General features: G+C 49.8%; 2 protein-coding genes across 3 annotated transcripts in view; one reads left to right on the plus strand and one right to left on the minus strand.

Annotated features, from left to right (window-relative positions):
* Positions 1-16833, minus strand: part of FBXL4 (F-box and leucine rich repeat protein 4) — a 71522-nt gene extending 54689 nt beyond the window's left edge. Inside the window, exon 1 of the mRNA XM_085857629.1 lies at positions 16772-16833. Coding sequence (XP_085713755.1) covers positions 16772-16818 — 47 coding nt within the window. The 5' untranslated portion in view covers positions 16819-16833. The remainder of the gene's footprint in view (positions 1-16771) is intronic.
* A 76-nt stretch (positions 16834-16909) lies between these two features.
* Positions 16910-22816, plus strand: part of FOXO3 (forkhead box O3) — a 42917-nt gene continuing 37010 nt past the window's right edge. Inside the window, exon 1 of one of the 2 annotated variants that reach the window (XM_085857623.1) lies at positions 16910-17446. In XM_085857623.1, the coding sequence (XP_085713749.1) occupies positions 17066-17446 (381 nt within the window). In that variant the 5' untranslated portion in view covers positions 16910-17065. The remainder of the gene's footprint in view (positions 17447-22816) is intronic. The other variant, XM_085857622.1, reaches the window with a different exon arrangement.

The following is a 22816-nucleotide window of genomic DNA, read 5'->3' on the forward strand; positions in this document are numbered from 1 at the left end:
TTATATCGATCTATCCTTCTATCTTCTCTCTATGTGTCTATCTATCTCTGCCTATCCTTCTATCTATCTTCTATTTATGTTATATATTCTTCTATCTATCTTTTATCTATCTTTCCTCTATCTTCTGCTATCTTCTATCGATGTTCTGTCTTCTTTTATCTATATATTTTTTTATATCCATCTATCTTTTTCTGTCTATCTTTTATCTATCCTTCTATCTTCTATCTATCTTTTATTTGTCCTGTCTATCTTCTTTTATCTTCTATCAATCAATCATTCTATCTTCTATCTATATCCTCTATTGATCTATCCTTCTATCTTCTCCCTATCAATCTATCCTATCTTGTATCTATCAATCGATCCTTCGATCTTCCATCGATTGATCTATCCTTCTATATGTCAATCTTTCTTCTATCTATCTATATTTTTTTCTATCCATCTATCTTCTTCTATCTATCTTTTATCTATCCTTCTATCGTCTATCTTTTGTCTGTCTATCTCTCTTTTATCTGTCCTGTCCTATCTTCTATCTCTCAGTGATCTATCGATCTATATACCTGTGTTCTACAGGGAGTTTCAAAAAGAGTGATGCAACTTTAAATGTTTATTTATATGGAAACAGAAAGCTCAGGAACGTGAACCAAACATTTCTTGAAAGCTTATGATCGGGTAGCTTCTATCGCTGATTGCTATTGCAGGAAGTCACTGCTGGAGTTAGTGAGAGCCCAAGGTCTGAAATTGGAATTTATGCAAAATCCTTGTAATTGACATTCTTCATGTTCAGACAGGCATTGATCCTGACTCCAAAGTTCTGTCCAACTTTCTTGTAGGTCTCATGTAGCACTGCCTGGAGGTAGTCTGACACCTCCTGCTTCAGATTATCCAATGTAGCAGGATAGTTGGCGTAGACAGAGCCGTTGGCAACACGTCAGAACCAGTAGTCCAGAGGGTTCTAGTCTGGGCTAGGGGTGCCCAGTCATGAGCGGTACCCAGGGCAACGAGGCGGTTTCTGAAGAGCTGCCACAGGAAAGTGATGGTATCACCAGCTGTATGTGGGGGTGCACCGTCCTGCATAAACCAGGTCATGCTGAGCTGGTTTGGGGTGACCTTTTGGGTGAGATCATTATGGAACTTCTGAAGTACGACCTGGTAGTACTCACTGTTAATCGTCACCATCCTGCTGTTGTCATTCTCAAACCAAGAAGGCCCAAGCGTTCCCCATCTGGCATTGAAAGCGCAGAAGCATGTTACCTTTGAGGTTCCTCTCAGTGATCTCCTCAGGTGGTTCTGCCCCCCAGAAAATGTGGTTGTTGATGGCACCGTTCAAGTGGAAATGGGCTTCATCACTGAACCAGATCAGGTTGATCCAACTTAGGTACCGCTCCATCCTGTCACTGAGCCAATTGCACATATGAAGTCTCCTTCTCATTAGTGTAGCAGATAGTAGAAAAATCGTGCAAATTATGATACAAGCATCAAATTTGGCATTTCTGTTCTGCAGGGCTTTCTGATCAAATCTGCCCGATTGGCCATTTGAAAATCCAAATTTTGAAAAATTTGAAAAAAAAAAAAAAACTTCAAAAATATTTGAAGTCACAGCTGCCTGAAATTCTTGAAGCGCAAGTGAACATCCCAGACAGAGGACCAAGGGGAGATGCAGTCATCATTGATGACTCAGCACTTATCAATGCCCTACCTCCACACACTTCAAAGATATTTGATGACTATGCTAAAGAAGACATCATCCCAAAGGTGGAATCCTATGGTGCCAGGTACGAGAGGGTGGACGTAGTGCTTGATGTGTACAAGAAGTCAAGTCTGAAGTCTGAGGCAAGGTCGAAAAGGGGGCAAGGAATCATAAGAAGAGTGACAGAAACCAGTAAGACCCCAAGTAACTGGAGAAGCTTTCTTTGAGATGACAGCAACAAGACAGCTGTTTCACTTCCTTGCGGAAAAGATGTGTGAAGCACAGAAGACAAGCACAGTCATTGTCACAAAAGGAGAAGATTCCATTAGCAACACAAGGAAATCACTGGATGCTGTGTCTCCATGTTGTTATGAAGAAGCTGACACTCGAATATTTGTACATGCCAGGGATGCAATAACGGATGATAGCAAGTCCATTATCATTAAGGCTAATGACATGGACGTACTAGTCATAGCAATATCTGTACTGCCATCCTTACAGGAACTCGGTCTTGAGAACATGTGGATTGCCTTTGGCCAAGGAGCCAAGGCACGATGAATTCCAGTCCATGAGGTAGTTTCTGCAATAGGGCCTGAGAAAACTAGAGGGATCCCATACTTCCATGCGTTCACTGGATGTGACGTCGTGTCTGCCTTTTGCGGTAAAGGGAAGAAAACTGCATGGCAAACTTGGAACGTCTTTGATGATGTTTCTGAAATGTTCACCAATCTCAGCCAGCATCCAACATTGATTCGTGATCTTGACTTTTTTGAAGTTTTTTTTTTCTTCAAATTTTTCAAAATTTGGATTTTCAAATGACCAATCAGGCAGATTTGATTAGAATTCCCTGGAGAACAAATGTGCCAAATTTGATGCTTGTATCATCATTTGCACGATTACTCTCAAAAATTGCTGTTATCTGCCCCACTTCATGTCATCTTGACTCGGTTTATGCCTAATAGAGATGATGGATGGGAAAAGCTTCAGTTCCTCAGTGAGGATACGCCAGACTGATGTTGGTTTGATGCCGAGCTCCCGGGACCGCCGGCGGTGGGACTTCTTGGGACTGTCCACCATAGAATCCCTCACGGCGTCGATGTTGGCTTGGCTCTTGGTTACTGATGCTGGCCTGCCACTGTTGCCCTTGCTCTGGTTGTGTGCTGTACCCTTGTGCTCAAAATGTTTCACAATACATTGAATGCCACAATTTTTGGGTCCATCACATGTTCTGAGGTCGTATTCCCAGCAGAACCTCCGGCTGGTGTCCACATACGATTTAGTTTCATTCCACAGAGCCACCACTTTTGTCTTCTGCTTCACTGTCAATGGCACAGTTGAGCTACGGAGCGAGAAATCCCAGGGAACAAATACCACGATAACACCACCAAACCCTGAAAAGGAAAACGGTATTGGTCAAAAAACAAACAAATGGCAGGAAGTCAAAGTTGTATCAATCTTTTTGAAACACCGTGTGTGTGTGTGTGTGTGTGTGTGTGTGTGTGTGTGTGTGTGTGTGTGTGTGTGTGTGTGTGCGTGCATGCATGTGCGTGTGGGTACATATATATATATATACGTATATGTATATATATATATATATATATATATATATATATGTATATGTATATGTATATATATATATATATATATATATATGTATATATATATATATATATATATATATATATATATATATATATATATATGTATATGTATATATATATATATATATATATATATATATATATATATATATATATATATATATATATATATATATATATATATATATATATATATATATATATATATATATATATATATATATATATATATATATATATATATATATATATATATATATATATATATATATATATATATATATATATATATATATATATTGTGGTTACCAAATTCGCAAACCACCATTCAGGTCCCTTAGGTGAGATATCTCGGTAAGTATATGTGTAGTTAGGCCCAAACCCGTTGTCTAGAGGGAATAAATGTCATTCATGCGTGCTGCGACTCTTCAGGATAGCCGTTTTTCTTTTACTATCTTTATTTTGGACCAACCGCCATTATTACCACCACCAACCACGTCTCAACAGTCGTCACAACATCAACCACCCACCACAACGCCGCTTCACCACAACAGCCACGACCTGTCCCGTCACACCTCGCAACCGTCGCATCGCCACCGTTCTTGCGCCGCTTGTGGGTACCGGTATTGGACTCGTGCAGGGCGCGCGCCGAACAGCGTGTACAAAACCACGGATTTTCCGCTCCAAAAACGGATCAAAAACGACACACGCCCACTTTTGTGCCGTCCAATCGGTGAGCGAGGGGCGATTTGGCCCCGCCTCCAGGGCGTTGGAGGGCGGTCGCTATATGCAAATTCATGGACCAAAATGCATTCACGCCCACTTTTTCTCGGGCCAATGGGGAGCGAGGTGAAAGGTCGAAGGCAGGGGGTCAAAGGCGAAGCCACGGGGCTTATATAAGCGGCTGCGTTCGTCAGAAAAGGGTTGGTTGGTCGTCGTCGTTGTCGTGTGCGTTGGAGTCGGAGCGAAGAGGACGGAGCTGTGGAGAGGCGGCGAAGGCAGACGAGGGGGTGCTCGCGTCGTGCCGGGAGCTGCACACCAGGGAGGCCGACGGCGCGACCAGGTCGAGGTGGAGACGCTCGTCGCGGGACTCGAGACAGAGTAAAAATCCTCCTTTCCCCGAGCATCAGCAACCCCCTCCTGATCCCCCCCGCGCTGAGATAGTGCGACCAAGGGGGCCCCTTTTCCCACCCCCTACCAGACACTGTCCGCGAGGCCCGCGGAGTTGAGGCACCATCGCCGCTCCGCGTCTCATCACCAGACGGGTAGGCCCGACCCGGTCTCGGCCTCAGGCCCGCCTCATCCTTGAGGGTGTTCTTTTTCTCGGTTTTGGGTATGTGTTGTCGGCGCCGTCTGTGAAGTAGAATTGTATAAGTGTTGCCGTGTGCTCGGTAGTCGGATAGCTCTGCATTGTGTCTTCGCTTTTACATTTGCTTTTTGTGTAAAATTGCATTGTGTTTCTTTTCCTTCTATGTGCTTTTGGTGGAATTGTATATGTGTGCTTTCCGTTCATCGCGAATAAATGTGCTTTATGTTGAACTGCTTTCCCGCTTCGCTTCGTCATTTCTCTCATTGAATCCTCATCTTGCTTCACGTAAAGGGTTGGTAGTGGGCTGAATACGCCCGATAATTAATCGAACCGTCGAGGCCGACGATAACACCGCTCGGTTATCCCGATAGTACGGAACGGGTCGCTTAAGTGGCCCGTGTCCGAAGTCGACCTGCGGCGAGGTGCGATCGCCCGGTCTACCCTCCGTGTGGGTACTTAGGTAGGTCGAATTTGGCGAGCAACCCTATCCCACGCGGGGGCCGATTGGCTCGATCGCGGTGAGACCGAAAGGTCCACCCGTGACTGGTTCCCGGCGTTAGTCCGAGAGGGTCACGACTGGATTGTCCGTCCGGTGGGCGACGTGCCGCGATTCGAGTTACGTGGCCGTTCGCACGCCGGCGGGCGCGAATCCGTAACAATATATATATATGTACATGTATGTATATATATATATATATATATATATATATATATATATATATATGCCTGGTGTGTTGGCGCAGTGGTTAGGGCAGCGGCTTGGGATCCAAAAGGTCCTGAGTTCAATCCCCGTTGGTCCACTGAATTAATACACCAGGGGGTTGACTCAGCCTGTCATCCTTCCGAGGTCGGTGAAATGAGTACCAGTGTACTGGGCCGGTGTATACCCCGGTTAAAATAGGTGTACCATATCCCTGTGTCGTAAGAGGCGACCAGGGTTGTGTCAGGAAGGGCATCCGACGTAAAACATGTGCCAAATCACTATGCGGATCATACGGATGATCCGCTGTGGCGACCCCTAACGGGAGCAGCCGAAAGAAGAAGAAGAAGAAGAAGAGGAAGAAGAAGATATATATATATATATATATGTATATGTATATGTATGTATATGTATATGTATATATATATATATATATATATATGTATATGTATATATATGTATATGTATATATATATATATATATATATATATATATATATATATATATATATATATATATGTATATATATATATGTATATATATATATATATATATATATATATATATATATATATATATATATATGTATATATGTATATATGTATATATATATATTGTCGCGGATTCGCGCCCGCCGGCGTGCGAACGGCCACGTAACTCGAATCGCTGCACGTCGCCCACCGGACGGACAATCCAGTCGTGACCCTCTCGGACTAACGCCGGGAACCAGTCACGGGTGGACCTTTCGGTCTCACCGCAATCGTGCCAATCGGCCCCCGCGTGGGATAGGGTTGCTCGCCAAATTCGACCTACCTAAGTACCCACACGGAGGGTAGACCGGGCGATCGCACCTCGCCGCAGGTCGACTTCGGACACGGGCCACTTAAGCGACCCGTTCCGTACTATCGGGATAACCGAGCGGTGTTATTCGTCGGCCTCGACGGTTCGATTAATTATCGGGCGTCTTAGCCCACGACCAACCCTTTACGTGAAGCAAGATGGGGATTCAATGAAAGAAATGACGAAGCGAAGCGGGAAAACAGTTCAATAATAAGCACATTTATTTCGCGATGAACGGAAAGCACACATATACAATTCCACCAAAAGCACATGTAAAAGAAGAAGACAAAAAGCAAATGCAACAATGCAGATCTATCCGACTACCGGGCACTCGGCAACACTTATACAATTTTACTTCACAGACGGCGCCGACAACACATATTCCCAAAGCAAAAGAAAAGAGAACCACCCTCCAGGATGAGGGGGTAGGCGGGCCTGGGGCCGAGACCGTGTCGGGCCTACCCGTCTGATGATGAGACGCGGAGCGGCGGTGGTGCCTCAACTCCGCGGGCCTCGCGGACAGTGTCTGGTAGGGGGTGGGAAGGGGGCCCCCTTTTGTCGCACTATCTCAGCGCGGGGGGAAACAGGAGGGGGTTGCTGATGTTCGGGGAAAGGAGGATTTCACAAAATCTCGGGTCCCGCGACGAGCGTCTCCACCACGACCTCGGTCGCGCCGCCGGCCTTTCCCTCCGCAGTTCCCCGAATCCGACGCGAGCACCCCCTCGTCCGCCTTCGCCGCCGCCGCGTCTCCACAGCTCCGTCCTCTTCACTCCGACTCCGCGAACTCCCAACTGCGAACTGCTAATTGCGAACTGCTAACTGCGAACTGCTCTCTTCTCCACTTCCAACTCAACTCTTCCGACGAACGCAGTCGTTTTTATAAGCCCCGTGGCTTCGCTCTTTCATCTTTGACCCTCTGCCTCCGACCTTTCACCTCGCTCCCCATTGGCCCGAGGAAAAGTGGGCGTGAATGCTTTTTGATCCATGAATTTGCATATAGCGACCGCCCTCCAACGCCCTGGAGGCGGGGCCAAATCGCCCCTCGCTCACCGATTGGACGGAACAAAAGTGGGCGTGAGTCATTTTTGATCCGTTTTTCTGCGGAAGGTCCGTGATGTTTCTGAACAGGCTGCTCGGTGCGCGCCCCGCACGAGTCCAGCATCGGTGCCCACGAGTGGCGCGAGATGACCGTGATGCGATGGTGGCGAGTTGTGACGGTAAAGGTGGTGGCGGTTGTGGTGAAGCGGCGTTGTGGTTGGTGGTTGTTGTGAAGTGGCATTGTGGTTGGTGGTTGTTGTTGTGATGGCTGTTGAGACGTGGTTGGTGGTGGTAATAATGGCGGCTGGTCCAAAATAAAGATCGTAAAAGAAAAACGGCTATCCTGAAGAGTCGCAGCCCTCATGAATGACATTTATTCCCTCTAGACAACGGGTTTGGGCCTAACTACACATATACTTACCGAGATATCTCACCTAAGGGACCTGAATGGTGGTTTGCGAATTTGGTCAACCACAACACTACACCCTCCCCTTTTTACAGACTCGTCCCGAGTCGTCAAATTTTCGTGTGCCATCATGTGTAGTTTTCCCCTCGTACATTTTACCTACGGATCCCTGAGTGCGACATTCATGGTATTCGTGTCCCCAAAATAAATAACCTAAGGGCTGAGTAACTACCGAAACAATCTCACTCACACGGACGACTTAAATAAAATTGCCGGCGCTAAGACAAACATGCTGGGGGCGCACTCATATTTACAGTACATCTTAACCTTAACTTACAAATTTTACACTAAACCATGGCCCAGAATCACTGAACTCTGCAAAAAGAAAGCAGTTCGCAGGGAGCCAGGCTGCTCACATGCAGTCTCTGGCTCAAAACAATGCAGGTGACAGGGAACGTGGCCGGCTGCTCACACGCAGTCCAAGGCCTTCCCTTTTGAACTGAACGCAGTGAACCACAACGGTGCATGGGCTGCACAAACGTAGTCTCCGTGCCAGCTCAAGTGGCACACGCAATGAACACAACGAATGGATGGATGAACACAAACACGGTGCAGGGGCCGCCACTGCAGGCCCGTGTTGTAGCTGCCAACAGGGCAGTTCTCGCAGCTTGCAAACTGTTGCCTTGCGGATCCTGGCGCACATGGAAATGAACAGGGGGGGGGGGGCAAAGCAAAAATTGAACGGGGCTGGTGAACAGGGGCAGTGGGCATGGCATGGCAAAGGTAGCAGGCAAACACAGCCCGCAGAAGAAGGCCGTTGCAGGCAAACACAGCCGGCAGATGAACTGGCCGGCACAGGCCTTGAAGTAGCACAGCTGCAGATGATCCGGCCGGCACAGGCCTTGTAGCACAGCAGCTGCAGACGATCCAGCCGGCACAGGCCTTGCAGCAAAACAACAGCTGCCGATGAAGTTGGCCAGCCTTTGCCGTTCCGTGGAGGTTGGTGGAGGGAGTGCGGTGGTGCTGGCCACTTGGAAGGCGGGCTCGGACCTACCTACCTGTCTCCCTCCCACCTATCGCCTTTGCCTGTCACTGTACATACCCACTCCCTTAATTTGTCAAACCCCAATTTAGCCCCAACTTAATTTTTTTTTTTTTAACTCCCCACTATAAATCGTCCCCTAACCCCCTTTATCGTCTTTGTTCGGCTAACCTATCCTGTCACCTAGCCTACTCCCAACCCCTACGTTCCCTTCCCGGAGGGGAACAAGGGAGAGCTAACGTCCTGTGCCGAGGCCCAACGAAGCCTCAGAATGGCCTCCCCAGAGTTCGGCGATCTATAACCAAAGTGGGTCCAGTGGCCCACAACGACAGCGAGGGGATGGATGGTGCGGAGGGGTACATCTCCTAATCTACCCTAACCATTTAACTGTTAAACTACCCCGGGGCTTTCAACAAGCGCCTCTCGCTTAAACTATTGGTTCTAACAACCCAGATTCCCGTCGCCTGTGTTGGTGTCCTCACAATTTCGGGCCTCGCCCCCCCCAATTTTCTCTCCGTGCCCTCACACGGTCTCATGGCTGGGACACGTGGCTCCCTTTGGCAGGCACGACCCTCTGCCGATTCTCCCGCTATGACACCCCCGGGCACTACACTGCCTCCGAGCCTACCAGCTCCCTAACACCGGGGAGTGCCCCCCATGGCACCTCCCCTGAAACGCACACGTGGCAGGCTGGCTTCCCAGGCCCCTTTCCGAGGGTCACCCGTGCCCACAACACTGCCCACGCGGCTAATGGCGCCCCGGGCCCCCGCACCAAGCATGCGCACCCGTGCCCACTATGCTATCCCGGCCCCCCGTGGGCCCTTGGCCTACCACGGCCGACTAGCCTGGTGCCCGGGGTACCCACTCAGCGATACTCACCTTTCGCAGCCACACTCCCAAGCCCGTCAACAGGGCTCCTGCACCCCTCCAAACGGGTTTCGAGCCTACACTCCCACCAACAACAAAACGACCTCCATTTTTCAATTTGACTAACCCAGCTAACTCACTTTACTCTGACCCCGGGGTCCCTTGGGCGGGAGTCACTCCTCCCCCCAATCACTCATCGCACCATGCATTCCCCATTCGCTCCACACACACAGACCCGCTGGCCTCACTCACTCACCAAGCACATGCTTCCACTTCACTCACCAACTCTTCAACACACACACCACTGAACTCTGCCATCCTTCTCGCGACATCCCCTAACTAACTCGTGCTCCCACGTCGTCCCTTAAACTACAGCACGTTCCATTTAACCTACGTAGCTAAACTACGTCCCCTCTACATATCCACAAGTCTGTCACTGTCTCCAAATAAATCATTTTATTTCCCAACCTAAAGCTCACTAAATCCCTCTACCTAATCCATTCCACGGACTCCATGAGGACTTACCCCTGCCCCATGAAGTCGGTCTAACTAAGCTAACCCTTCCCCCTAACTAGTTTCCATCCTGTGCCCTAGGCCAAGGGGGTCTTCCACCCCTTGCCCAGGAATCCTGTGCACCCGAAAGTGAGGCTTGCTCTTTTTTTTTTTTTTTTTTTTTCTACATGCGCAGCACCAGCGCGGAAACTCAGAGCTCGCGCACTTTACACCTGCCCGGGACGTCATGCGGCTGCACGTGTACCTCGTCCCTCCTTGGACGGTACCATCCGGCAGGGATACCCCTCCTGCCGGATTCCAACCCCGCGTGCAGCCATGACGTCACCGTGCGCATAAAAAAAACACAAGCCCCACGTCTCGAGGGGTTCCCCACGCGAACACATGTGCTTTGCCCGTTGGAGCTTAAACACGATCGCGTGGAGAACCCGTCCGGTCCAAATCCATTTACCTGCCTAAACTTTGTCCGTCCGCGGGATCGGCAAATCCACCGCGTGCGTTTCCGGACCGGGACTTCACTCTCGCAAGCGAGCACGTGGCGGCCTCGTGCGTTGCACAGCACGGACCGCGTGCTCACTGCTGGGTGAACCCGGCACGGTCCCCGAAACAGCTACAGCCGCTACTCGGCTTTCTTTCCTCTGTCGCCGTCGTCGTCGCCATTCGACCCACGCACACCTGCGTGTTACGACGCTCACACTCAATTCCATTACATTCACACCGGGAGACGCGGCTGCGTGCTCCCGCATGCCAACCGACATCTCCCTTACATACCGCTCGCTCACACACACGGTCTCCCTTGCATTCGGCCGTTCACTCACGCGTGCCTCACTACTCACACAAACCATACTACTTACACACGCGGGGGCACTCACCCGCGGTTCCTCATCCACACTCCGTGCCTCACTCACACACGCGGGGGCACTCACCCGCGGTGCCTCATCCACACACCGTCCCTCACTTACACACGCGGGGGAACTCACCCGCGGTGCCTCATCCACACACGGCGTGCTGGGAAGCACGTACTCCGGCACCATCGCCACCACACCACTCACACACGGGGTCGCTTCCACACACGGGGACGCACTCACACCTTGCACCACACACACCGGGACAACCACACTGGGGATTCGTGTCCCCACAAGGGTCTCCGGGGCCTCTATACCCCCCAAGCTCTCAGTGCACCCGTTCGCAGCACTCCTCCCCTCGAACTCGCAAAGCACGACCGAACTCACCTGGTCGTGACTCGCCTCAAGGGGGAATACTCCCTCCCCTCGTTCCTGGAGGAGGCCATCCAGCTGCTCGCACCGGGCCTCCACCCAGTCCACCAGTTCACCCCCATTATCCTCCACTACCTCCGTGTGTGTGCGTCACTTACCCCGTCTTCGTCGTGTAGTCTTCCCTTTATCGTTCCCATCTCCCGTGTCTCTGCCAACTCAGTCACCTCTTCACCCTTTACCTCCCTTGTCTCAACTATTATTTCCGTTGTCGTCACCTCGTGTCTCGTCTCACACGTTTTGGTCTCCCCATTTAATTTTTCCCTTTCGGTCATCGTCACGACCCTCGCCCAACACGTTCCCCGAATTATTTTTTCACCCGCCACCACCGCGGGCCTGTCAGCCGTTGCACCCCCACCCAGCTCGTTTGCTCCCACACGTGGAGTCGCCATTTTTATCTCCCTGGTCACGGCCTTCATGCCCGCCTGCAGGCATCGGCCCATGTTCCGCGTCTCACCCCGTAGCTCTTTCATTTCCTCCTTCATGTTTGCTTCCATTCCGTTTATTTGCTTGTTCATTTCGTTTTTCATTTCATTTGTATTTGTATCCATCCTTTCGTTCATGCCTTTCATTACGTTTTTCATTTCATTTGTATTTGTATCCATCTTTTCGTTCATGCCTTTCATTCCGTGTTTCATTTCATTTGTGTATGTATCCATTTTTTCGTTCATTTGCTTGATCATGTTCGCTGTCATTTCCGCCAGCATGGCGCATAGCTGGGCCATGTCGGGTGCGCTTGGGTGAGCCGTTTCGGCAGGGGTTGGGGAAGGGTTTTGGTGGAGAGGGGGAGGGGAGGTGTCATACACCGCGGCCGCTGCCGCACCCATTTCTGGCTCTGGGTTCAGTTGGGCGAGTTCATTTTCCTGTACAACCAACATTTCCTGCACGGGGATTTCATCCTGAGCCATGGATTCTACACATTCCACATCCATTTCTAATACCCCCGGCTCCCGCTCGCCTTGAGACGCCATCTTGCTTCTCTTAAAGGGTTAATTTAGCTCGCTCGTAATTTGGAGGGAATCGGGGGTCGCTCCTCTCACCCCTGGACCGATTCCCGTGAATTTAGCCGGAGACAGGAGAGCCCGTTTTCCCGTTCTCCGATACCAGTGCCGCGAGGAGGGCGATGGGTTTATATCGCACGACCTGACACCAGTGTTGCGGATTCGCGCCCGCCGGCGTGCGAACGGCCACGTAACTCGAATCGCGGCACGTCGCCCACCGGACGGACAATCCAGTCGTGACCCTCTCGGACTAACGCCGGGAACCAGTCACGGGTGGACCTTTCGGTCTCACCGCGATCGTGCCAATCGGCCCCCGCGTGGGATAGGGTTGCTCGCCAAATTCGACCTACCTAAGTACCCACACGGAGGGTAGACCGGGCGATCGCACCTCGCCGCAGGTCGACTTCGGACACGGGCCACTTAAGCGACCCGTTCCGTACTATCAGGATAACCGAGCGGTGTTATTCGTCGGCCTCGACGGTTCGATTAATTATCGGGCGTCTTAGCCCACGACCAACCCTTTACGTGAAGCAAGATGGGGATTCAATGAAAGAAATGACGAAGCGAAGCGGGAAAACAGTTCAATAATAAGCACATTTATTTCGTGATGAACGGAAAGCACACATATACAATTCCACCAAAAGCACATGTAAAAGAAGAAGACAAAAAGCAAATGCAACAATGCAGATCTATCCGACTACCGGGCACTCGGCAACACTTATACAATTTTACTTCACAGACGGCGCCGACAACACATATTCCCAAAGCAGAAGAAAAGAGAACCACCCTCCAGGATGAGGGGGTAGGCGGGCCTGGGGCCGAGACCGTGTCGGGCCTACCCGTCTGATGATGAGACGCGGAGCGGCGGTGGTGCCTCAACTCCGCGGGCCTCACGGACAGGGTCTGGTAGGGGGTGGGAAGGGGGCCCCCTTTTGTCGCACTATCTCAGCGCGGGGGGAAACAGGAGGGGTTGCTGATGCTCGGGGAAAGGAGGATTTCACAAAATCTCGGGTCCCGCGACGAGCGTCTCCACGACGACCTCGGTCGCGCCGCCGGCCTTTACCTCCGCAGTTCCCCGAATCCGACGCGAGCACCCCCTCGTCCGCCTTCGCCGCCGCCGCCTCTCCACAGCTCCGTCCTCTTCACTCCGACTCCGCGAACTCCCAACTGCGAACTGCCAACTCCCAACTGCTAACTGCTAACTGCTAACTGCTAACTGCTAACTGCTAACTGCTAACTGCTAACTGCTAACTGCTAACTGCTCTCTTCTCCACTTCCAACTCAACTCTTCCGACGAACGCAGTCGTTTTTATAAGCCCCGTGGCTTCGCTCTTTCATCTTTGACCCTCTGCCTCCGACCTTTCACCTCGCTCCCCATTGGCCCGAGGAAAAGTGGGCGTGAATGCTTTTTGATCCATGAATTTGCATATAGCGACCGCCCTCCAACGCCCTGGAGGCGGGGCCAAATCGCCCCTCGCTCACCGATTGGACGGAACAAAAGTGGGCGTGAGTCGTTTTTGATCCGTTTTTCTGCGGAAGGTCCGTGGTTTCTGAACAGGCTGCTCGGTGCGCGCCCCGCACGAGTCCAGCATTGGTGCCCACGAGTGGCGCGAGATGACGGTGATGCGATGGTGGCGAGTTGTGACGGTAAAGGTGGTGGCGGTTGTGGTGAAGCGGCGTTGTGGTTGGTGGTTGTTGTTGTGAAGTGGCGTTGTGGTTGGTGGTTGTTGTTGTGATGGCTGTTGAGACGTGATTGGTGGTGGTAATAATGGCGGCTGGTCCAAAATAAAGATAGTAAAAGAAAAACGGCTATCCTGAAGAGTCGCAGCCCTCATGAATGACATTTATTCCCTCGAGACAACGGGTTTGGGCCTAACTACACATATACTTACCGAGATATCTCACCTCAGGGACCTGAATGGTGGTTTGCGAATTTGGTCAACCACAACAATATGATAGGCTACTCGTGTGCCAAATTTGGTGCTTTCCTCACAAAATGCACAATTGTTATGCTAAGTTGCCCCACTACAGAAGGGGATTGCTCACAGAGTGTCCTGCAGAAATATGGGGGGGGACATATCTCAGACAGGGCAGGGGTGGAGGGGAAGGGGGCGGCTCGCCCAGAGAGGAGACGGTAGAAGTCATAAATACGACCAACGTTCCTGTGGTGAGAGACTGAGAGACCCAAAGAGAGAGAGTGAGAGGCTCAACACTGATCAGGATTCAATTCTAATCCGGATATATTTATTACCCCAACACTGATCAGGATTCCATCCTAATCCGGATATATTTATTACCCCAACACTGATGGGGATTCCATCCTAATCAAGATATATTTATTACCCCAACACTGATGGGGATTCCATCCTAATCCAGATATATTTATTACCCCAACACTGATGGGGATTCCTTACTCATCCGGATATATTTATTATCCCAACACTGAGCAGGATTCCATTCAAATCCAGATATATTTATTACCCCAACACTGATGGGGATTCCATCCTAATCAAGATATATTTATTACCCCAACACTGATGGGGATTCCATCCTAATCAAGATATATTTATTACCCCAACACTGATCAGGATTCCATTCTAATCCGGATATATTTATTACCCCAACACTGATGGGGATTCCATCCTAATCAAGATATATTTATTACCCCAACACTGATGGGGATTCCATCCTAATCCAGATATATTTATTACCCCAACACTGATGGGGATTCCTTACTCATCCTGATATATTTATTACCCCAACACTGAGCAGGATTCCATTCAAATCCAGATATATTTATTACCCCAACACTGATGGGGATTCCATCCTAATCAAGATATATTTATTACCCCAACACTGATGGGGATTCCATCCTAATCAAGATATATTTATTACCCCAACACTGATCAGGATTCCATTCTAATCCGGATATATTTATTACCCCAACACTGATGGGGATTCCTTACTCATCCGGATATATTTATTACCCCAACACTGAGCAGGATTCCATTCAAATCCAGATATATTTATTACACCAACACTGATCAGGATTCCGTACTAATCCGGATATATTTATTACCCCAACACTAATGGGGATTCCATCCTAATCCGGATATATTTATTACCCCAACACTGATCAGGATTCCATTCTAATCCGGATATATTTATTACCCTAACACTGATCAGGTTTCCGTACTAATCCGGATATATTTATTACCCCAACACTGATCAGGATTCCATTCTAATCCGCATATATTTATTACCCCAACACTGATCAGGATTCCATTCTAATCCGGATATATTTATTACCCAACACTGATGGGGATTCCTTACTCATCCGGATATATTTATTACCCCAACACTGATCAGGTTTCCGTACTAATCCGGACATATTTATTACCCCAACACTGATGGGGATTCCATCCTAATCCGGATATATTTATTACCCCAACAGTGATCAGGATTCCATTCTAATCCGCATATATTTATTACCCCAACACTGATCAGGATTCCATTCTAATCCGCATATATTTATTACCCCAACACTGATCAGGATTCCATTCTAATCCGCATATATTTATTACCCCAACACTGATCAGGTTTCCGTACTAATCTGGATATATTTATTACCCCAACACTGATGGGGATTCCTTACTCATCCGGATATATTTATTACCCCAAGACTGATGGGGATTCCATCTTAATCCGGATATATTTATTACCCCAACACTGAAAAGGTTTCCGTACTAATTCGGATATATTTATAACCCCAACACTGATGGGGATTCCTAACTCATCCGGATATATTTATTACCCCAACACTGATCAGGTTTCCGTACTAATCCGGATATATTTATTACCCCAAGACTGATGGGGATTCCATCCTTATCCGGATATATTTATTACCCCAACACTGATCAGGTTTCCGTACTAATCCGGATATATTTATTACCCCAACACTGATCAGGATTCCATTCCATCCTAATCCCGATATATTTATTACCCCAACACTGAGCAGGATTCCATTCCATCCTAATCCCGATATATTTATTTGTATGATTGGACCATTGAAACAAGACGAGACTGTTTTTTTTTTGAGCAAATACGCAAATAAAATAAATTATATATTTTAAAGGAAATTATTTTCCCTCAAAGTTTCCGAAGCATTGTGCAGTTGGTGACACGTTTGTGATCATTCATTTGCAGTTCAACGTGACCGTCGCACATTATCCCTTCGGGTCGGGGACTTTGTGCTCCTGCCCCGAGTATCCACAACCACTCACCTGGTATTTGAGGAAGTGATGAATCAAGAACAAATTAACATGTCTGCCTCTTTGTCTGTCTAATCTCTAATCTGTGTCTGTGTCTGTCTGCGATTGCCCCACCAACCACGTCACCTTCGCGTGGCGGGTCCCAAGTGGTTTTTATTTAAATTGGCCCATTTACTTTATTAAATTTTGCCACGTGTTTGTCAAAAGCGCTTTGGAATACGTACAGTTTGTCGGTAGTTGTAGTGGTTGCGTGTCCTCCACCCAGCTCCATGTCTGCGGGTCAGACGCGGTGTCGATGCGTCACGGCGGGCGATAAGCGGCCCAGACCTGGAGGGAGGGGTCTCGCTGGTCGGGGGGGGTGGGCGGCAGAGCCGACGTCTTCATTCCAGGTTCCCACTTTGCTCCCGTCCGATCGCCGTGCGAGCGTGCTGACGTCAGAGAGACGTGACGTAGGAGCCGGTTTTAACAGAGGATCCCGACGAACGGCGCGAGCCGACCGAGACAGCTTCGACGCTGCCATGGCGGAGTCCCCAGTTGCGAACATTGACCCCGACTTCGCCCCCGTGAGTCGGCCGCGATCGTGCACTTGGCCACTGCGCAGACCCGATCCTGGACCCGGAGAGTCCTCGGAGGATCCGGGAGTAGCTGGCGGGGAGTCCCTGATCCCGGGAGCGGAGGGCGTGCGTGGAGTCGGTCTCGGTCGGGGATCTTCGGGCGGTAAGAAAAGCGCGGCCCGGCGGAACGCGTGGGGAAACCTGTCGTACGCGGATCTCATCACCAAGGCCATCGAGAGCACTCCGGAGAAGCGCCTCACACTCTCGCAGATCTATGAGTGGATGGTCCGGTGTGTGCCCTACTTCAGGGGGAAGGAGGACACCAACAGCTCCGCCGGCTGGAAGGTGAGTGCACCCCGATGCGGGAACAGAGACCGGTCGTGTGTCCTGGTGGTGGATCGGGGGTTCGTGAGTGTGTGCTGGTGTTGAATCGGGGGATGAGTGTGTGCTAGTGGTGGATCGGGGTTCACGAGTGTGTCCTGGTGGTGGATCGGGGTTCATGAGTGTGTCCTGGTGGTGGATCGGGGGTTGAGTGTGTCCTGGTGGTGGATCGGGGGTTGAGTGTGTGCTGGCGGAGGATCGGGGGTTCATGAGCGTGTCCTGGTGGTGGATCGGGGTTGAGTGTGTGCTAGTGGTGGTCCTGGTGGTGGATCGGGGTTCACTGGCGGAGTGTGTCCTGGTGGTGGATCGGGGTTGAGTGTTAGGGGTTCACGAGTGTCCTGGTGGTGGATCGGGGTTCATGAGTGTGTCCTGGTGGTGGATCGGGGGTTGAGTGTGTCCTGCTGGTGGATCGGGGGTTGAGTGTGTGCTAGCGGTGGATCGGGGTTCATGAGCGTGTCCTGGTGGTGGATCGGGGGTTCACGAGTGTGTCCTGGTGGTGGATCGGGGTTCATGAGTGTGTCCTGGTGGTGGATCGGGGTTCACGAGTGTGTCCTGGTGGTGGATCGGGGTTCATGAGTGTGTCCTGGTGGTGGATCGGGGGTTCGTGAGTGTGTGCTGGTGTTGATCGGGGGATGAGTGTGTCCTGGTGGTGGATCGGGGTTGAGTGTGTCCTGGTGGTGGATCGGGGTTCATGAGTGTGTCCTGGTGGTGGATCGGGGTTCATGAGTGTGTCCTGGTGGTGGATCGGGGGTTCATGAGCGTGTCCTGGTGGTGGATCGGGGGTTGAGTGTGTGCTAGTGGTGGATCGGGGTTCACGAGTGTGTCCTGGTGGTGGATCGGGGCTCATGAGTGTGTCCTGGTGGTGGATCGGGGGTTGAGTGTGTCCTGGTGGTGGATCGGGGGTTGAGTGTGTGCTGGCGGAGGATCGGGGGTTCATGAGCGTGTCCTGGTGGTGGATCGGGGGTTGAGTGTGTCCTGGTGGTGGATCGGGGGTTGAGTGTGTCCTGGTGGTGGATCGGGGTTCACGAGTGTGTCCTGATGGTGGATCGGGGTTCATGAGTGTGTCCTGGTGGTGGATCGGGATTCATGAGTGTGTGCTGGCGGTGGATCGGGGTTGAGTGTGTACTGATGGTGGATCGGGGTTCATGAGTGTGTCCTGGTGGTGGATCGGGGTTCATGAGTGTGTCCTGGTGGTGGATCGGGGGTTGAGTGTGTCCTGGTGGTGGATCGGGGGTTCATGAGTGTGTCCTGGTGGTGGATTGTAGGGGGATGTGTACACTCTTGAGGAAGAACAAAGGCCGAGTGCATCATGATAGTGGAGGACGTGTTTTTTTCGCTCGAATAGAGACCGCGACCGTTGCATGGTTCACGGTTGTGGTGGAATGTAAGCCGAGGCGGTGCCACCACGTTGGTTCGACATAACAAACACGAGTCTGAGTGCAGACGGGATGCGACGGAAAGAGAAACAGACCCGACGGCGCCTATTTTCCCCGCGGTGTTGGCCTCCCTCCAGGGCAGCCCTGGTTTCGCTGATGGCGCGGTTTATTACTCGCTGAGCGACCGCTTCATGGAGCGGTTTCTGTGTCACCCCAGGGGCGGGACCACACTGCGCTCGGGGCGTGTCACGGGTCTCGTCTTGGGGGCTGAATCACACCACCATTGGGGCGTCTCACTGTGTGGTGCTCGTTTGTCTCTTAAATGTGTTCATGGTGGGAACCTAACCGCTTTGGGGTATCGCTTCAGCTTGCACACCAGATCGTGGGAACCTAAATGCTTTGGGGTATCGCTTCAGCTTGCACACCAGATCGTGGGAACCTAAATGCTTTGGGGTATCGCTTCAGCTTGCACACCAGATCGTGGGAACCTCACCACTTTGGGGTATCGCTTCAGCTTGCACACTGGATCATGGGAACCTAACCGCTTTGGGGTATCGTTTCAGCTTACACACCAGATCGTGGGAACCTAACCGCTTTGGGGTATCGCTTCAGCTTACACACCGGATCGTGGAAACCTATCTGCTTTGGGGTATCACTTCAGCTTGCACACCGGATCGTGGGAACCTAACCACTTTGCAGCATTTCTTAAATGTTACACCGGATCGTGGGAACCTAACCACGATGGAGCATTGCTTCAGCTTGCACACCAGATCATAGGAACCTAACTGCTTTGGAGTATCACTTCAGCTTGCCCACAGGATCGTGGGAACATAACCACTTTGGAGTATCACTTCAGAGTGCACACCGGATAATGGGAACATAACCGCTTTAGAGTATCGCTTCAGAGTGCACACCAGATTATGGGAACCTAACTACTTTGGAGTATCACTTCAGCTTGCACACCGGATCGTGGGAACCTAACTGCTTTGGAGTATTGCTTCAGCTTGCACACCGGATCGTGGGAACCTAACCGCTTTGGAGTATCGCTTCAGAGTGCACACTGGATCATGGGAACTCAACCCCTCTGGAGCATTGTTTTATTGGCACACCGGATCGTAGGAACCCAACTGCTTTGGAGTATTGCTTCAGCTTGCACACCAGATCGTGGGATCCCAACTGTTTTGGAGTATAGCTTCAGCTTGCACACAGGATCATGGGAACCTAACCGCTTTGGATTGTCACTTCAGAGTGCACACCGGATCGTGGGAACTCAACCACTATGGAGCATTGCTTTCTTGGAACACCGGATCGAGGGAACCTAACTGCGTTGGAGCATAGCTTCAGCATGCACACCAGATCATGGGAACCTAACCGCTTTGGAGTATTGATTCAGCTTGTACACCAGATCGTGGGATCCCAACTGCTTTGGATTATTGCTTCAGAGTGCACACCGGATCATGTGAACCGAACCGCTTTGGAGTATCGCTTCAGAGTGCACACTGGATCATGGGAACTGAACCCCTATGGAGCATTGTTTTATTGGCACACCGGATCGTAGGAACCCAACTGCTTTGGAGTATTGCTTCAGCTTGCACACCAGATCGTAGGAACCCAACCGCTTTGGAGTATTGCTTCAGCTTGCACACCAGATAATGGGATCCCAACTGCTTTGGAGTATAGCTTCAGCTTGCATACAGGATCATGGGAACCTAACCGCTTTGGATTGTCACTTCAGAGTTGAACACCGGATCGTGGGAACTCAACCACTATGGAGCATTGCTTTCGTGGCACACCGGATCGTGGGATCCCAACTGCGTTGGAGCATAGCTTCAGCATGCACACCAGATCATGGGAACCTAACCGCTTTGAAGTATCGATTCAGCTTGCACACCGGATCATGGGAACCAAACTGCTTTGGAGTATTGCTTCAGCTTACACACCAGATCATGGGAACCTAACCGCTTTGGAGTATCGATTCAGCATGCACACCAGGATCATAGGAACCTAACCGCTTTGGAGTATCGATTCAGCTTGCACACCAGATCGTGGGATCCTAACTGCTTTGGAGTATCGCTTCAGTGGCACACCAGATCGTGGGATCCAAACTGCTTTGGAGTATCGCTTCAGCTTGCACACCGAATCATGGCAACCTAACCACTTTTGAGTATCGCTTCAGCTTGCACATGGGATCATGGCAACCGAACCGCTTTGGATTGTCGCTTCAGATGAACTCAGGACCTTAATATCCAAAACCAGCCCCCGTCACCAGTTCCAAGAAAAAATTCCAACAATAAATAAATTATTTGTTGTACTGATTGAGTTTCGTGACCTGAAAAGACCTTTCTTCATGGCTGTGCCATTGCCATGAAATGCCAACAAAGTTACACCGTGTTGGAGTACTGTTAATGAGTAATCCACCTGATCCCAATCATACTCCGGGTGTGTTCTTTCACCAATCAGTTGTCTACTACCCCATTCATACCTGGGGTGTGTTCCATGATCAATCAGCTTCATCCTAACCCACTAATACCTGGAGTGTACCGACCGCTTAACCCCACTTTTCCCTTCATGAGTGCAAGAGATAACCACCATCCGTGTATAACCACCGTCTGTCCAGAAAGAGAGAGACAAAGAGAGACAAAGAGAGACACAGAGAGACAGAGAGACAGAGAGACAGAGAGAGAGAGAAAGAGGTGGGAGGATGCTGCACTGTATTGGGAGGGGTGGAGTGAGGTTGGGACAGAGAGTGGGTGGGGGTAGTGGAATTTTGCAGAGAATGTTATGCTTTATGAAAACACACACACACACACACACACACACACACACACACACACACACACACACACACACACACACACACACACACACACACACACACACACACACACACACACACACACACACACACACACACACACACACACACACACACACACGACTATGATGTCATCGGTCACATGTTACGGCAGCCATATTGGATTGAAGGAAAAAAATTGGACATCTTCTCCGGAACCGTTAAATGGAAAAAACCTGAAACGTGGTACGCGTCATCAAGGTAATAATGATTCCGTCATCCATGAAGTGGTATTCCAGCCACAATTGGTTGAATAAAAATCGAAAAACATCATATATCTGAACTCCGACCTGATGTGTGAGCAATTAAATTGATGAGGTCATCGGTCACGTGGTCTTGCGGCCAATATTGGATTGAAAATAGAAACGTTATAAAAAATATTCTCCAGATCTGCTGAACAGATCGATGCGAAACTTCACACAAATGTTCGACTCGCCATGGGCAATGTAGTTTGAATGTCTTTTCATGTTCATCTTCATTGATGCAATATCGCTTAATGTGCACAAAAGTGTTCCTAAATATATCCTATAATTAATTAATAACGCTACGGATAATATGTGACATCATAAAGTGCACGGATGATATGGCTATATGGGTCATAATAGCAGTGTGTCATAATCGTAACATGTTCAGTTAACGATGGTATTCTTGTTTAGAATGAGCGTGCGAGACGACACTACGTGCTCCATGAAGTGGTTACTTGTGCCGAGAACATTCGATCAACCAGAGATTGTAATTCTCCAAACAACAGTCGGACTGGACACCGATAACAATCACAATCTTTGTTTGACAATATGGATGTTTAACATCATCAAGATTTTTTTGAGAAACAAAAGAAAATGCACAATTCTCTCGAACTCTGTTTTTAAGAATCAAATTGATCTGAGAAAAGTAGTCGGACTGTTTGGAGAGGCCGGAAAACCCTTTCACAAAGTTTCCTGCTCACACTCAGCTGGCCGACACTTCCCGAGCTCGGGTGCAGGAAGTGCAGAGACAATGAGAGCCTTTAGACCACGTGATCATGTTTGTGTCGACGCTCGTGGAATAGCCAGAATAGGAGTTCTTTCGATTCCCACACGACAGCACGATCCGAACACGATCCAC

This window comes from Eptatretus burgeri, chromosome 15 (assembly GCF_056783735.1).
Source record: "Eptatretus burgeri isolate ZD-2024b chromosome 15, Ebu_testis_v1, whole genome shotgun sequence".
Taxonomy (NCBI): Eukaryota; Metazoa; Chordata; class Myxini; order Myxiniformes; family Myxinidae; genus Eptatretus; species Eptatretus burgeri.